Genomic DNA, 16963 nt, shown 5'->3' with positions numbered 1-16963 from the left:
GTTACAGAAATGACCAGAGCTCATGAGATCACCTACATGAGCAATTCAGCTAATATATAGAGAAGGAGACTCATTAGGAACGAATAGTAGACTTCAGCAGAAATTGAAAAGAGACACGGAAGAGTATTGCTTTATGACCTTGCAACTAGCCATCTTTTCTTCCTTTACTCTTATTGCCTACCTAGAGTAAATCTCTACTATGTAAGACCATAATTTTTTTTTCTGGGACCTAATAGATAACTTCCAGGAAGACATAACTAGATTATTTAGAACATGCAATCTATGTAATAAAATAAAAGAGTGTGGTTCCTCTGTTACATTTTCTCTGGATGACAGGTAAAAGTTGGGACAGATGCATATTATGATTTTTGCTTTCACAGTCTGTTTCTTGGCCCTGCTGAAGTCTCCAATTAGATGCATATAGCTGTCATTACATTAGAAAATTTTCATTCAAGCACTCTAGGTAAGTATACATGAAATTGTCATGAGAAAAACCATAATCAGGGTAATTCACATTCATGGTAACTCCTAAAGCTGAGAGGGAATGCATATCAAGAATAATAATACAAGACTAATTGATCTACATGGATAAAAGGGATAAAATGGATCCATATTTACACCTACATTGGTTTCACATCATATGCTATTTGAATTCACAGCTCACTTTAAAATGTCTTTGAAAGGTGCTATTTGTTCAATGAATACATTTAAAAATAGTGCTAGAGCTTTGTCTGAACCCTGTAGCCCCCTAGCAGATTCCAGAGAAGATAGGAGAATTCTCAGCATTTTACCATACTATGAAAGTTCTTATTTCATTTGTCAAAAATAAGCCCTATATTTTCAAACAAATATTGCTCTTCTACAAGACACTGCTGTCAGGGATCCTCATGTTGTGTTAGATAAAAGCATCTTTATGTCTTGGCACTGTCTTCTGTATTAACCATTTCTATAAGCCATTACTAATAGCAGTTCAAAATGCACTTCCTGAAATCCAGCGTGCATTGTGTCATCCTGGGAGTCTAAATCACCGTATAGGTACATTTGAACACTACTTGCACATATAATGCAATGACAATTTTAATATCTGAATTATTGTGTCCTTGTACTTCTTATGCTTCTGTATTACATTTAACATTTTTTGTTTGCATCACTTTTGTGGCCATTAACTTGTTCTGAATCATCTTGTGGTTATTTGGAAATTTTGTTTTTCTAAAAAATTCTTTAGTAAACTCCATAAATATAAATACTGCATTCTACTCATCTCTGTATCCTCCGAAGCTTTAATGAAGTACCATGAATTTGATTATATTTAATGTATATTTGTTGAGATTATATTTTTGCATAGATATCAATAAAGACCAGGACTAAGTCCTTACATATATACAAATCATATTATCAACCTTTCATTCTAGTTACGTTGCCAGGAACACAATTAAGCCCATGAACTATCCAATTCTCAGTAATGAGAAGACAGGTTTGACAGTGTGGGATGATTAAAATGCTTAATGTTCAATTAGCCTTCTTGGATTAAGTCTAGTAAAGGAAAAGGTAGGTAATTTAAAGTTGTATTATGGAGAATATTATTTTACAAAAATCTTAAGAGGGCAATTTGAAAAGGACATTGATTGCTCTAAACTTAAAATATCCAAGGCATCATTTTGAAACTACAAAGACCAGATAAAAGGGTTATAAATATACTGAAAGTGAATGGTACAGACAAGAAAACTGAAAAATGCAACAAAATTCGATATGAAGAATTTATTTAATCTAGCAGAAATAGGAAAAGGTGGACAATATAAATGACTCTTAAATCTACAGTGACATCCATTATCATAAATTACCAACATGAGAAATGCTATAATACTAAATGTAATTTTCTTGAGTCATTACATTTCAAATACATATCACATAGCAAGTATATAAAAATATGGATGTATGAAATGTGAATGAATTTTTCACACTGTGAAGCAAAGGAACTTACACCTTTTTGTGAGGCATTATGACAATGAAATCAGTGATTGGCAGTAGTAGAGCTGGGGACCGGTGGGGGGAGGTTGTCAAGGAGAGGAGTGTATGTGTGTGTGTCCTTATACCCACCGTTAATTGAATGCACTTCCAGAACTTGGGAACCAGTTCTGAATATGAACTAGGTGAAATTTGTCATCATCAGAAATAACCTTTTTTAAGAGATGGCTTCTGAATATGCTGCTGCTAAGACAAGGGTAAACATTTTAGTGTGTTATTTTTTTCAGAGTTTCAGTGTGAAACCGGGCTTTGGTGCATAAAAGTTGCATCCTATTTCATAGAACGTGTACTTTGGAAGGGACCTAGGTGGTCACTGAGTTCAACTAGCTACATAAACACACGAATTATTGAAAAGTGAGGTGATCTATCTGCAAATACTTAACACAATTTCATTCATCCTAAAAATCCACACTCTAATTTTAGACTCTTCTAAATGCTCTCCTGAGATAAAGTCTGAAATCTTACTCATTGGCTCTATTATGTCCAATAGAATCATAGACTTTAATTTTGCACCTGCATTGATGCCTTTTAAGTATTTGAATTTTGTTCTCTCTAAAACAGTCTATTAATCTGGCTAAGGGTTTCCAACTCCTGGTGTGATATAATTTCTAGTTTCCACATGATCATGGTTGATCTCAACCTGTTTCCTCTTTTTTGAAAGAATTCTCAATTGTCGGTTTCTTTATATTGTGGTGACTTCTACTGCAGTAGAAGAATGGATAAAGTATAGGAAGAGCTTATTCGTGTAAGAAGACACGTTAGTTTCCTATAAATATGCAAAATTTTAAATTTCCATAGTAATCAATTAAATGCTAATTAAAAGAAGATAACCTTGTTTTGCATACATAAAGTCGGCAAGGTTGAAGAATCCCATCATTTTTGGCAAGGGTTCAGGGAAGCAGGCACCACTGTATGCTGATGCAATAAAAAAAAATAATCAGAGAAATGTTCAAAAATTCATTAACAAAACTGTTTAGCATAAAAAGAAAAGTGACTGGGGGAAATCTTTAAATAGCTTAGGGCACAATGTAGCTACTGAATATTAGGATACTTTAATGACTTTGAGAAAATGCTTGTAATTCCTTATTAATAAGACACAGCAGGCTATAAAACACCATTATATATATATTTTTATCAATAATATCTATAGAAAAATACTGAATGAACCCTGGGAAGTGCAATAATAGGTATCATACCTTTCTGTCTTCAATGTTTCTGACAATGAAAATATATTACCTGTCCAATCAGACATTGAATAAAAATAAGTTTTGCTGGGCGTGGTGGCTCAGGTCTGTAATCCCAACACTTTGGGAGGGTGAGGTGGGTGTATCACTTGAGGACAGGAGTTCAAGAGCAGTCTGGCCAACGTGGTGAAACCCCATCTCTACAAAAATACAAAACTTAGCTGGGCATGGTGGGGCACACCTGTAATTCCAGGTAGACGGGAGGCTGAGGCAGGAGAATTGCTTAAATCCGGGAGGCAGAGGTTGCAGTGAGCTGAGATTGCACCATTGCACTCCAGCCTGGGCCACAGAATGAGACTCCATCTCAAAAACGAAAACAAAAAACAAGTTTTAAAAACACTTCCAGTCCTGAACCTTGCTGTTTTGTTCTTAGACTCTTTGTGTATGTATCAGGGTCCTAGTGACCTTTTCATTGCTATATCTTCTATTACAGTGTTCTATACCTCCAAATATTTTCCATGACTACTGTTATAAAGTCATGCTCCTGTATTTTCTGAACCTAAAAGCCTTTTTGTTTGGCTTTACATTTGTTCCTATCAAATTTCATTTGGTTTTATTGAGTCCATATGTCGTGCTGTTGAAAGTTTTAATTTTTTTCTGTTCCTTATTGAACAGCCAGGCACAGTTGTGCATATTTCACTGATACATTTGCGTGACATTAGTGTCCTCATCCAACATTAATGCCCTTTTATCCATCAAAGATTGTGGAGTATTTCCCCTCACCCCTTTTTTTATTTTTATTTTTACTAGGAAGGAAAGTCATCATAACCAGCATCACCAAAAGATGTGTTGTCCAAACCATTTTAATTTGAAGGAAAACACCACTGACTAAGGAAGATCATTCCAAGTAAATCTGATTGTATATGTTCTACTTCTGGAGAAATTTAGACATTTGTAGGAAAATTATTTCGAAAGATTAAGCAATTTTGTAATCATGGAAAATGGCATATTTGAAAAGTGTTATCAAATATAGAGCAAGAACTCTCAACAATGCATGGTGTAAGGTTCTGCTGGTGTATACTCCATGATTGTATTAGTCAAGACGTTTGCCCATGGACTTATGGACAGTGAGAGCCACCACTCTGATTAAACTAAACAATTTATCCTTGTAAAGCACCACAGAATATTATTATCATCAATTACAACTCTTAGAAAGAGATTCAAACCTATGTCATTTACCAACTAGACAGTAAAGTTTCTTGTCCTTAAAAGAAATTTCTCATTAATCTGAAAGAAGGTAAACATTGGCAGATTCTCTTCTCTAATTATATTGCTTTTAGAGTCCCAGCTAATCTCCCTCAATGGACAAACTAAGAAAATTTATATGCTAGCATGCAAAGTACTTTCCCCAAGATAGCAAATAGTTTCCTATTAGGCAAAAAAAAAAAAAAAAAAAAAAAAAAAACCCTCTAGGATGCAAAATTCTGTTAGTGTTAAGGGAAAAGGATTCCTAGATAGCTTAAAGAAAATGATGTCAAAGAGTAGAAAGTCTCGGGAAGTGAAGAAGAGTGAGGGAGAGAATGCATGTAAGGTCCTCTCTTTATAGAAATATGCCCTGTGATGTTGTGGTGTGTCTAGTCTTTTTAAGGCATGTAAGTACCTTTATTAAGTTCGTATGTCAATGTTAACAAATAAAAAAGATGAATGAGAGAAATTCCTAAATTTACGATTCAAGAAATAGCAATTATATTTTCTGCAGTAAAAAATATCACAGTGCTGCATAGACCTGAAGACCAAAAGACAGCTGAAAAAAAGGTGAATCTCTGTGGCATCTTGCAAGGGAAATAGGCACAAAAACAAGGGGTTGATCAGAGGTGAGGGCGCATCTATCCTACTTTAACCACGGATCACTAAGACTCTAAAAGTCACATTACTTCTATTGTGGGTAGAGTTCAGTCACTTAAAAGTGTTTCTTGTGTACCAGTTTCTCTCTTGCTTCCTTGAGCAAAAGAAACCATATTCTCTCTTCCTGGTATAATACAACCTGGAGCAATATATTGTTCCTTATTTTATTCCTGTTCTGGTGTGGGTACTAATATCCATATACAAAAATTTTTTTCTGAAGTGTTTCTAGTGCTTGAACAAGGATTATCAAAACAACTCACCCATAGAGCTGCACAAAACTCAGTGTTTTCTTTTTCAGCTATTGTGTCATCATGACTAAGAATATCTGGCAGAAACAGTTACATGTTCATCAAATTCTTTTCCTACACATTTAGACAGCATTGCGCATACCAAGCCACGTGAGCAAGGCTGGCCAATAGAATGTGGGTGGAGTGATATACATCACTTCCAGACTTGCCCATAAAAACCTTCCAGCACAAGCTCCCTTTTGCTCTTTCCTTTTTAGTAGGCCAAACAGAGAGGACTCAAAGGACCTGGAGGAGGGCAAAGCCACATGATGGAAAGTGTCTTTGTATCTGAGTCACCCTTGGAAACAAGCTGGTTGGAGAGGAGCATCTATGTAGAATTTATGTTCAAGAGAGAAACAAATCTTATTCTCTTAAGCTACTGAAATTTGGGGTGTTATTGGTTACATTTATTAGCCTTCCCCAAATGGGTATGGACTCTGGGCCAAACTGCTTTGGTTCCAATCTCATTTCATCAAAAGCTGTGTGACCATGGGCAAGCTATTTAATCTCGCTAGTGCTTCAATTTCCTTATATGTGAGATGGTGATGGTAACATTATGTACCTCATAAAGTATTGGGGAAACTGAATGAGATATACAGCCCTTCAATAAGCCTGGCATATAAGTTATTGGAAGTCATTATTTCCAAAGATGACTCTCATTTTGAGATCATTTCCAAATATGGATCTCTTATAGAGTTGGATAGATAACGATAAGCTGATTTGTTAAAAGAAAAATTATCCAAATTTGACATTCAACTGCAAGAGTGTTGAGTTTTGTGGAAAGAAAATAAGAGAAGAGTGGGGAGGAAAGTAAGGAATAGGGAAGGAAGGGAGGAACGAAGGAAGATTTCTTTGTTTTATGCAGCTTATGTGCTAACTCAACTCTGTTAATATGTCTGGCATAGCAAAAAAAGAAATATATGTCAGCATCAGACAGTTAATATGGACAAAACAAATTCCAGAGGCAGACTAACATTTTATCTCGTTATTGTTTGTAGTAGTATCCTGGATATGTTTCTGACTTGGATATCAACTATATTAAAAATCCCATACCCCCTTTTTCCTCTGGCTTTGTTAACATATCCTTACTTGTCCTGTTGTAAAACAAACTGAAATATGCCAATAGCCCTTTGCCATTTTGTAAGCTTTATTCTAAGACACAATGCTTATAAATAAAGCACTATAATGTCATAAAAACTCTCAACAAATGTACAACTGTGCATTTACAGTTTCTTCTAAAAATAGATGAAGATTACAGGTTTTAAAATGAATGAGAAACTACAGAAAAAAATCATGGGAACTCAGGAAAATGAGTGAAGCAAAAAATGTTCCGTATGTAACAGAAATGGGTATTTACTCAGTAACAGTGACAACAAAGCTAAACACAAGGAAATTAGTACTTTGTAGATTAGGTAACAAAAAGCTATAAAATTGCCTCATTTTGATCCCTTTGAAGTTTCTTAGAAACAGCTCTCACTACATAGGTAAATATGTGAACTTGGTAGTTGACTGTTTATTCATCAAGATGTTCTTCACCTTTATGGAAGGAAGTGAGCTTCTATTTTCTGAAGAATCCAAGGTGTGAACAAAAAGAGACGTATCTGTGGAGAAAGAAGAGCTTTTCTACTCAAAAAAAAAAAATAAAAGTGCCTATTCTGAAAGGAAACAAAAAAGTAGTTAACTAAAAAAAAGAAAAAAACTGAATGAGATTTTCTGCACTGTTACAATGCCCAAGGACAGTTCTGATTCGATGCCTTAGCAATTTACATGGAATTTTACTCTGGTGTTTTCTCTACAGTTCAGCAAAAACAAGCAACAGAACAATATACCATTTCTGAGCCACAGGAACCATTTTCAGAGGCCATTGTATGTAGTTTCAAAATTCTTCACTTCTAACAGTATCATATAAATGTACTGTAGAGAAAAAAAAAAATCCTTTTCAATGCTTTATGCAGACTAAGTCTTGAGGGACATTTGGGGCTTTCATTCACCTTCCAGAAGGGTATCTAGGTTCAAAGGTCACATATAGAGCAGGGATGAGCATGAACCCAAAGGGTAGTGTTAGTGCTGATGGATAATTTCACTAACTTGAGCAGCAGAGTTGGTTTGAATATGAGGACACTTTAGCTCTGGGGAAATGTCAGCAACAGGACCTGCCAGTTTCACCAGGCAACCTCCAACACTCAACAGCTCTTGGTGTATCAATGGCTTGCTCATCCTCAATTACAAAGAGAAAGTAAGAAACTCAACTTTATGTTCTTTAAACAAGTCCTAGAATTTTGTGATAACAGAACATAGCCTAGCCTTACCAATAGCAACAAACAGAGAGAACAGAGTGTAGACAATCAATGGGATATGTTCCTTCAATTATGAAAATATTGCTCCACTTCAGTGTGCTCATCCTGAGCAGAATTAATACAATTTGGAGCCCTTGGATTCCATGAATAGACTCTTTAGTAAAATCAGTTAGGCATTTTTTTTTTTCCAGCTACTCTTCTGTCTAAAAAGTGTAGTGGAAAAATTACTAGAGAAGAAAACATGAGACAAGAATTTGAGTCTCAGTACTGCCATTAGTCCAGTTTATTACTACAGGCAAATCACTTCACCTCTGTCTGTTTCCTCAGCTCCAAGGTGTAGGAGTTGAATTGGCTGGTCTTTAAAATCTCTTTCAGCTCTAAAAGTCTACACTACTTACAAAGGCTAGCACTGGCTCCTTCAGTCACTAATCTATGTACACGATTAAAATGATGAGGTCTTGTCTTTTAAATATGCTGTTTTAAGAAAAAAGCATTTTTTCCCTCCTGGCCCCCAGACTGTAAATCCTTTGTTGTGCTAAGCCATGCAAACAACGGACACTGAATAACATAATTTATTGTTTGCATTTAACATGTCCCATTAAAGGCTAGATGGGCCCATTGTTTTTGTTCTTTTTTAAAATCAGTCATCTGATTATATTTTCTCGCTTATTGAAATTAAACCAACCTCATAATTAACATCCAATTAACACTACCAGGTGAAGTACTTTAGTGCTGTCTCTTTTCTAAGTAACAGTCTTTCTCTTCTGATGGTCTTTTACTTCTTGGAAGGTTAGCAGGTCCCCAATTCAGACTCTTGTTCCTACCTCAGCTGATTCATACCAAATCCTCCAAGAGCAATCTCCTTATATAAATTTCCTTTTTCACAGTGGTCACAGTTCTCTAGCTATATAATAAAAATCATGCAAATCTGGATTTTGCTTATGCTAAAGACTGGCTTTTTGAATAGGAGGACCAATGTTCATTTACTTCAGTGTGAATGAAGCTTGATGCAATGTTTTTCAATGTGACTTTAGCTAAGCCTGCAATCGGCAGAACCCACAATACAGATTGCTATACTTACAAGTCTGATTTGTGACAACTGTGGCATCTAATTGTGTTTTCTAGATTTAGCAGCTTCTCTAGCTTTATTCTTCTGGCCAGCTTTTGAATATGATTTTATGTACTCTTAGCAATCAGTCCATTTAATTTGGATTTTTGCTTTTTTCATCAGGATTCAAAATGTAACCCAACAAATTTCAGATGAGGTCTAAAATAGGGTTTTCTATGATTCACATGCACCAGTGAAGAATATAGGATTATACACATGCCTTTATATATAGTTATAAGTATATAATGTATATATATGTGTGTTCACACACACACAAATGGACTCTATGTGCATATATACAAACATTCCTCCAAATCCCAATTGCATTTTCTTTGATAGCTTTGATAGCAATGTAAAATCATATACTCTAAAAGGTTTCTTATTCACATTATCATCATAACAATGTAAATCATTACTACTTCTCACTTGGTTAAATTGGAAAAGATTCAAACATTCATTTTAAAACTTTTTAAAAATTACCTTGCTTTTTCATAGAATTATGCAGAATAGAAAATGATATTTAGTCTATTATTTTTATCTTGAATGTTTTCATGCCAATTTCAGAAAAATTGTGACCCATTTTTATAGTTCATTTTCCTAGAGCCACGGATAGTATTGAAATATTTTTATTTTTCACATATTAGTTTCTGGGATAAATACACATCAGTGATAAGTAAGTTCAGTTAAATTTTTCAATGTTTAAATGTTGGATAGAATATCTTTCATTTCACCAGAATCCATGGGAATTGATCAGAAATTTGCATGGCAAAATAGTCTCCTTGAATTGCTCCCTTACCAAGCTCTTCTCTAGCAGTAAATCATAGATGAAAAATTTATTCTCAACATGGGAGAAATTAGACTTTGAATTTTCACTAGAATTAGAAAGATGGAACAAAGAAAAACAGGAAATAAAAGCAGAGAAAAATAAGTTGTGAGATTCTATCAAAATGCTGATTATACTGGAAATCATTCAATTGAGTTTCCAAATTGAGAAAATCCTGTGCTTTTTTGTTTGTTTGTTTCCTGTTTGTAGAAAGAAAAAGACAAAGAAAACAACAATAAAAAATGTAGAGTAGCAGTTTAGATGCAAAAAGAAAGGAAAGAAAGAGGAGAGGAGAGGAGAGGAGAAAAAAAAAGCCCCTTTCCACCCCTCCTAAGAAAACACTGGAGTCTACATATTCCACACACAACTTCCGCCATAGAGTGAAGGATACAATATACTGCAAAAGTCTTCATCAGAGAAAGCTACAACGAGGCAGGAGAGCAAGCAAGTTTTCAAATGTTTCTCATCAGCAGGGATTAAAACAAATAAGAGTTGGCCCTTCATTTATTAGAAAACTAAAGAAATTAAGTTCATGTCCCAAGGCATTCTGATTAATCAAGGATTTCTTTTTATTTTAAGGTGAAACAACAGGGGGAAAAACAGTCTATATGGCAATTTTAACATTTGTCTCTGTTTATTTTTCTTTCAGTAGGCATTTCTATCTATCATTAGTTCAAAAATACTTAACATTCATAGAATTAAAAATTGCATAAGGGAACAACAACAGAATAACAACTCCTTCCGAGGATAGAACTGGGGCTTAGTAATTTTTATGGGTGTGAATATTGAGGTATCAAAATGGCAGAAGACAGCAGGCAAAAGGCCTTTATCCAAGACGGCACATTTTAATGATAGCTCACCATAATACTTAGCACTAGTAAATACCTACAAGTGCTTCTGAAGTGAAATGTATCATTACTTCCAGTCTCCAAAACATTCTGTAAGTTGAGCCTGGCTTTTGTCTTTTGAATCATTCTGCAAGGATGTTTTTGAACTCTCAGCTACTCTCTCAACAAATCATCCCTTTAATATTTAATGAGCAATGAGTATATGAAAAATAGAATTGTCTCAACCCTAGGACAGGAAACTATATTTCTCTGCCTTCATTTCCTCCCGTTGTCCCTGCTTTTTCATCTTTCCCCCCCTAAATAGAATCACACGTATATATATGTATATAGAAAAACTACTTAAAACTACTTATTTTCACAGGGGTCCTAGCATATGGCCAAGACCATCCTTTGTGATACTTTTTGTGTAATCCTGATATAATGTATTTGGCACAGAGATCAACTGGTTACTAGTTTACATAAATTCTATTCTATACAAATATTAGCAAGTAGAGCAATCTGGAATATAACAGAACAATGACCAAATTACAGATCGTCTGCTAAAGAGATAGCAGAATACACAGACAATAGCCCAATGGGGTGTTCAGGGGCATCACATGGTATAACAGATGTTAAAGGACTGTAAATGACAAAGTACCTTGGACATTAAGGTCATTATTATTGTTGTTATTGTGGCATAACAACTGACACACTATGGGAAAAATGAAATCCTACAAGGCAAAAGCTCTGGTCAGGTTTAATATAAGGAATCATTTCCTCTCCATGTCTAACAGTTGGCACTTGGCAATGAGAATGTAATGTTTAGAGAAACACATCTTGGGCCTATAAAATAGCAATTTGAATATACAAATATATATTATGAAGTATGATAGGATACAAATTGATGTAAAAATATGCTTTGCTTTCTCTGTTTCATGATTTTAAAAATCATACGGTTTTGTGTTGTTGGATGTTGAAGCAGAGTTAGTAAACCCTTTGGTTATGTTTTAGGAATGCTTTCACAGTATATGTTATTACAGTGTTGAAGTTGGTATCTTACATGTTAAGTAGCCTTCTGAAATATTTAGGACTCAACCAAAAATAACTAAACATTAATATAGGTCATTCTAATCACATGTTTAGTTATATTGTCTGTAGCAAGAATGGATGGTAAGAGTGGAAATTCATCAAGATTTGCTACTTAGCCCATTTTGATTTATGTGTTTGGGATAGTCAAGTAATCCTGAAGTGTAGGACGTCCATGAAATCTTCATTGTTAATTAGGCAATGGCCTGAGGCTTCAGCTGTAGGAAATACTGTTGAAAGATGGCATATTAGGAAGTGATATTTTCCCATCCTTAGGCTAACTAGTAAGATACTTGCACCCTGATAGCAGTTCTTGGGTCAGTGTTTGAAAAATCAATCATTCTTCAAGATGGTGGAGCTGCTGAGATTCAAGAAGCCATTGAGTCAGTCACCTTGCCTCCTGAGGCCAAACTCTTTTGGCTTTTGGAAGTTACTCACTGTTGAACAATTCTAGGCAGCTATCTTGAAGGATAATCTTCCCATTTCTTAGGTCACAGTTGTCATGTCACTGGCCTTCATCTCAATTCCAGTTAAATTATAAAGTGCGGTATGTAGTGTTGAACCTCCAGAAAGAACATCATGAGCACAACCATCCTCCATGAAATGCTGAGTTTGAATTACTAGCAGAGTCACCATCCACATCTGAGAGTGTACAGGAACTTGATAATCATTGTTGTTGTCTTTATCGTTACCATCATCTCCATTAGCATCATCAGCATCACAGTCGCAGTATGGGGATCACGTTAAGTGATGTGGCAAGATCAGAAAAACCATTATCAAGACAATGTCCAGTTTGGATGTGTAAATATTATCCTGTGCTTCTTGGCCCATTTAGCAAACACTTTCTTTTCAGTGATAAACCTATGACCCCCATATGGGGCATGTTCATGAAGAAAATATTCATCACACTCATCTCTTCCTTGTTCATAGTAATGGTAGGGGACTTTTCTATACCCTTCTGTCCTAGAAAAGAAAAAAGAAAAGAAAAGGAGGGAAAGATTGAGATGAAGAATGAAGCACTCATTTACAATAATCCATTCTGTGCCCAGTAAATGCATTTACTCACAAACCCATACATGATTCTTGTCCATGAACTCAGTTAAAAGCTATTATATGTATGAAAGCTTTTAGGAAGATGTACCAGGTTCTTAGTGGCTTAATAGATCAAATAAAATTTATATATCATGCCAATTACATTCAAACATATGGCTATTCTTTGAAAAAAAGAAATGGTGTGTAATGGAAGAAACTTCAGATAGCCTCTTGCAGAACCTGAAGAAACTGTGATTTTTCACAGTAAGATATTGGGTTCATCTGAGCTCCATTATGCTTATAGTTAGGGAAGAAATATTTGTCCATGATGATTGTGGCTGAGAGTTACCATTTTGACATTATGATTAAAACAGTCTGTGAATTATATTGTGCCAATTGTTGGTAGGGAAATAGATTTCATTATCCTGATGAAGCATGGAGGGTTTGTTTTATTATCTAATTAGAAACTATCCCACCAGCGAGGATATACTGTGGGTAAACACACTCATTTTAAATAAGGATCTGGCAGATTACTCACTTATTAGTGAAGTATAATTTCCAGGAATTCTTGTTAAGCTGTCAGTTTCTCTGAGGCTTCAGGACATTTTTTCGTTCATGATCAAATCTAACTAACCATTGAGTAGATAGCTATCCATCAAGCCATCAGAGCAGCAGAAATGACAAACTTGCTTTTGCAAATTAAACAACCACTAAACTTCTATATTTTCAAGCCACAAGTTCCTGCTATGCCACTGATTAAGGGAAAAGTGTTCCTCCTGACACTTGACATTAGACTGGTAAATATTTTTCTTTTTATCACCCCTAGAAGTCACAACTTGATGCACTGACAATAAAATGTCATGTCAGCAAAGAACACTGGGAAATAATTGTTGCTTTATCTGTTTCTTAGATTTATGGTATTAAAATGAATTGTGATATTTTGACAAGATCTCAGAATTGGAGCTGCATAAAAATAATTTCCTGTGATCTTACTTGCAGTAGGTGTCATTTATCATCCCGTAGACGTGAATGCCATAACAGGCGTCCATGGCCAGAATGAAGGTAAACCACCCTGTGCTGAGATACGAGCCAGACTGTACTCTGAGGGAAATTAAAACAAACAATAACAAACAGGACAAAACACAGAACACACACACAGAACAATAAGGTGTGTGAGAAACAAGCAACATTTCATCAAAAACATAGCACTTGTTACCAGGAAAAAGCATTGAGAAACTTGACAATATGTCAAAGATGCACACTTATTTTGAATTATCTCTGAATAATTTATAGGAATGCTCTTGCTCTTACTACCTTAAGCCTCAAAGCTATGTTGTGTGCAAGAGAAGCCATATGGCAAATATCTGAAGTCAAATAATCCTGCTCCCTTCAGGTGAAAAATAATTTATTTAATTTTCCATAAGACACAAATTAGTGCTGTCTATCAGAGGAAAGGTTCTCTTAAAGCTGCCTGGAGCCTGGATGGGTACCGAATGATAATAGTGCTATCTTGCTTACCTGGACATATTACTACTTTCTTAAAGGCTGCTTGGGTTTCTAAGTGTAACTTACATGCAGTGTATGTGATTAACTTGAAATGAAAGCATCTGAAAAGATTTCCTTAACTGTTTTCCAGGCATTATAAGACAAGACTTTTCCTTTTTAAGACCTACATTATCAACTTCATTGTATTTCCATTGAACAAGCGACATGGTAATCATTGTTCTGGAGGCTGGGGATACAATAACGATCAAAACAACCAAAGCTTCTGTCTTTGCGAAGGCCAGTGGATTGGATTTGGAGGTAGCTATGTTATAAAAGTTGGCCAGGAAAGGCTTCTTTGATCATGGGAACAAAGATCTGAAAAAGACAGAGGGGAGGGTCAAGGAGGAAGAAGCTATGTGGACCACATGAGGAAAAGGTATTTCAGGAAGAGGGAAGGGCAAGGACAAAATCACAAATATGGAAGTATGGTTGGTATGTTCAAAGAAGATCTGGGAAATGCAGGAACTGAGTGGGAGGGTGGGGATGTACTTAGATGCAGTGCTGATTGGGCATCTGCCAAGTTCCAAATGGTTCAAAGGAATTTTCAGTGAAAACTGGATCTCCATATTTGTCTTTAGCCAATGTGACTCAATCCATTCAAAACAGATGACTGCCCATCTCCTTAAAACTCTCTCCACGGGGCATTTGGACTAGCCCAATTTGTTTGACAGCTGTGTAGCAACACCTCTGAAAAAGATTAAATGGTCTACCTTCCATGTAGACTTTTTGGCCTACAGGAGCACAGCCAGTTGAAACTGACACTTAGATACTGATAACCGCTGTCTGGATTCAGCCCTCCAGCCAGTACTTGCTCAATATTGTTGATGCACACCCCAGCACCAAGCCATCAGTGTGCTATAATTAGGAGCCTTGAATCCTTTGCTGCTGCTGCTGCTGCTGCTTCTTTTTAACAGGCACTACTTAGTGTCAAATTACTTACAACGTGCCAGCATTTCAGGAAAAACACAAACTCACAGTGGGGGTAGATGATTGGATTTTTTAGCCTTTACTTGCATTGACTTTGGGTGATTCACAAGGAGACACAAACTCAGCCCATATACCTCCTCTCTGCATACTTGTCACTGAGTCTCAAATGTCACTGCTTAAGTAGCCATTCCTTCGTATCTTCTGACGTATGGAAAATATCCCAGAAACCAGATGACAGCGAGTTACGTGCACTTTCCTCTGTGATAGAAGCAGCAACATGGGGCAGCAATAGATGCAAAATGAGTGGGAAGACATATCTCAGGGAAGTGAGATACACTAACGAACAACTTTGCCTTTTAGACAACTTAACCTGAAGTCAATCCTGCATTCTGGGGTCTGAGGAGGAGCAGCAATGATGGGAATTGTTTAAAGCACCATCTGCTTAAAAAGCCCTTATTTGAAAATGAGAAGAGATCAGAGGAGGCACGAGTCTTGACAAAATGCTCCCAAATTGAATCTAAACATTTTGTCTATGTACTGAATTTGTCTAGTTATTATTCCTATGGAATTGTGTATTCTTTTTTTTTCTCTTCTTTTTCATACTATTTTTTCTACCTTCCACTCCCTATATTGTCTATTCTTCATTATTACGCTGACCAAGCACTCGTAGAGATCACTAAAAGTTACGGCATTTGTTTGTTTCTACATGATGAGGAAAAAAACAAGTCTCATGTATTTACTCATTTATTCGCTTTTTCAACCAACATTTATTGGGATCCTATTATGTGCCACTGACTGTGCTAGGAGCCTGGTGATGAATATTTTCTTACGAGTACATGGTCTAGTGAGGGAGGCACACATGTTAAAACAATTGATCACAATACAGTGCAACAAAGCACAGCCATGTGTTTCAGAGTCAACACAGAGTGCAGTCAGAATTGGAGTGAGGATATCTGGTTTGATATTGCAGCTCTGCCACTACTCAAACATGAGGCTTTGGACACTTATTTAGCTTCTTTGGGTCTTATTTTCCTTGTGTTTAAAATGAGATGGTTGAACTAAGTCATAACCAAGGTTTCTTCTAATTTAAAAATCAAATGATTCTGTGATCATCACCCTCAACAGTCTGTAATTAAGTTTTAGCCATTGTGCAGTACCATGCTCCATGCATATCGGATATTGTAATGAGCAAACACGTGAATTGGTCAGATCACATTTCGTGCTCCCTTGTGTGACAGGCATGATACTAAATGTATGCAATATATATAAAAAGATAAGCTGGGTATAAAGTTTTTACCTTGCAATGGTAGCAACAATGGTCACAAAACTTTCATGGGGAGAACTCCTTTATACTGCCACTCATGGAAGGTGTTGCAATGGCTGACCAAGGCCAAGGCCATAACTGAACCATAGTGCTAAGGGTAAAGGTGAATTTCAGTGCGAAAAAAAAAAATCATAATTAGGAAAAATCATCCTCCCTTTGATGTGGTCCCTTCACAGATGTGTTAATTATCAAAGACAAAGATAATATATCTCCAGGAAAAAGAGGAAGATCCTCTTTGTGACATATGGACACTTATTCTGCAAAACAAGCTCTCCTGACTCATTCCAGTCCAGCCCACACAGTCATTTCTGAAGGTTCAACAGTAAGCTTTCAGAACAGAGCCCTCAAAGAATAAAGAAGATGCAATGGTCGTAGTGGCTTCTCTATATATCTGTGTTCTCTTTACCACAGGAAAAGAGGATCAAGAATTTCAGGGTTTGGCATCTGGTCAAAGATCTTTCCTTCTTACCACCTAATAAGGAAACTTTACCACATTTCTGATCCTTGATTCCTTTAGGACCTAACCTGGTTTGTTTTATTTCTGTGTAGACAGGCCATGCTAATTAGCTCAATAGCTCTTTAAACAAGATGTG

General features: G+C 36.0%; 1 protein-coding gene across 5 annotated transcripts in view; it reads right to left on the bottom strand.

Moving 5' to 3' along the window:
• Nucleotides 1–3867: 3867 nt before the first annotated feature.
• ST6GALNAC3 (ST6 N-acetylgalactosaminide alpha-2,6-sialyltransferase 3) overlaps nt 3868–16963 on the bottom strand; it is a 574051-nt gene continuing 560955 nt past the window's right edge. For 3 of the 5 annotated variants that reach the window (XM_025389524.1, XM_025389491.1, XM_025389518.1), the window contains 2 exons: nt 13568–13675; nt 3868–12505 (listed from right to left, as the gene is read on the bottom strand). In XM_025389524.1, the coding sequence (XP_025245309.1) occupies nt 12319–12505; nt 13568–13675 (295 nt within the window). In that variant the 3' untranslated portion in view covers nt 3868–12318. The remainder of the gene's footprint in view (nt 12506–13567; nt 13676–16963) is intronic. The other 2 variants (XM_025389510.1, XM_025389540.1) reach the window with 1 other exon arrangement.

This window comes from Theropithecus gelada, chromosome 1, assembly GCF_003255815.1.
Source record: "Theropithecus gelada isolate Dixy chromosome 1, Tgel_1.0, whole genome shotgun sequence".
Taxonomy (NCBI): domain Eukaryota; kingdom Metazoa; phylum Chordata; class Mammalia; order Primates; family Cercopithecidae; genus Theropithecus; species Theropithecus gelada.
This window is presented reverse-complemented; position numbering and strand designations above follow the sequence as displayed.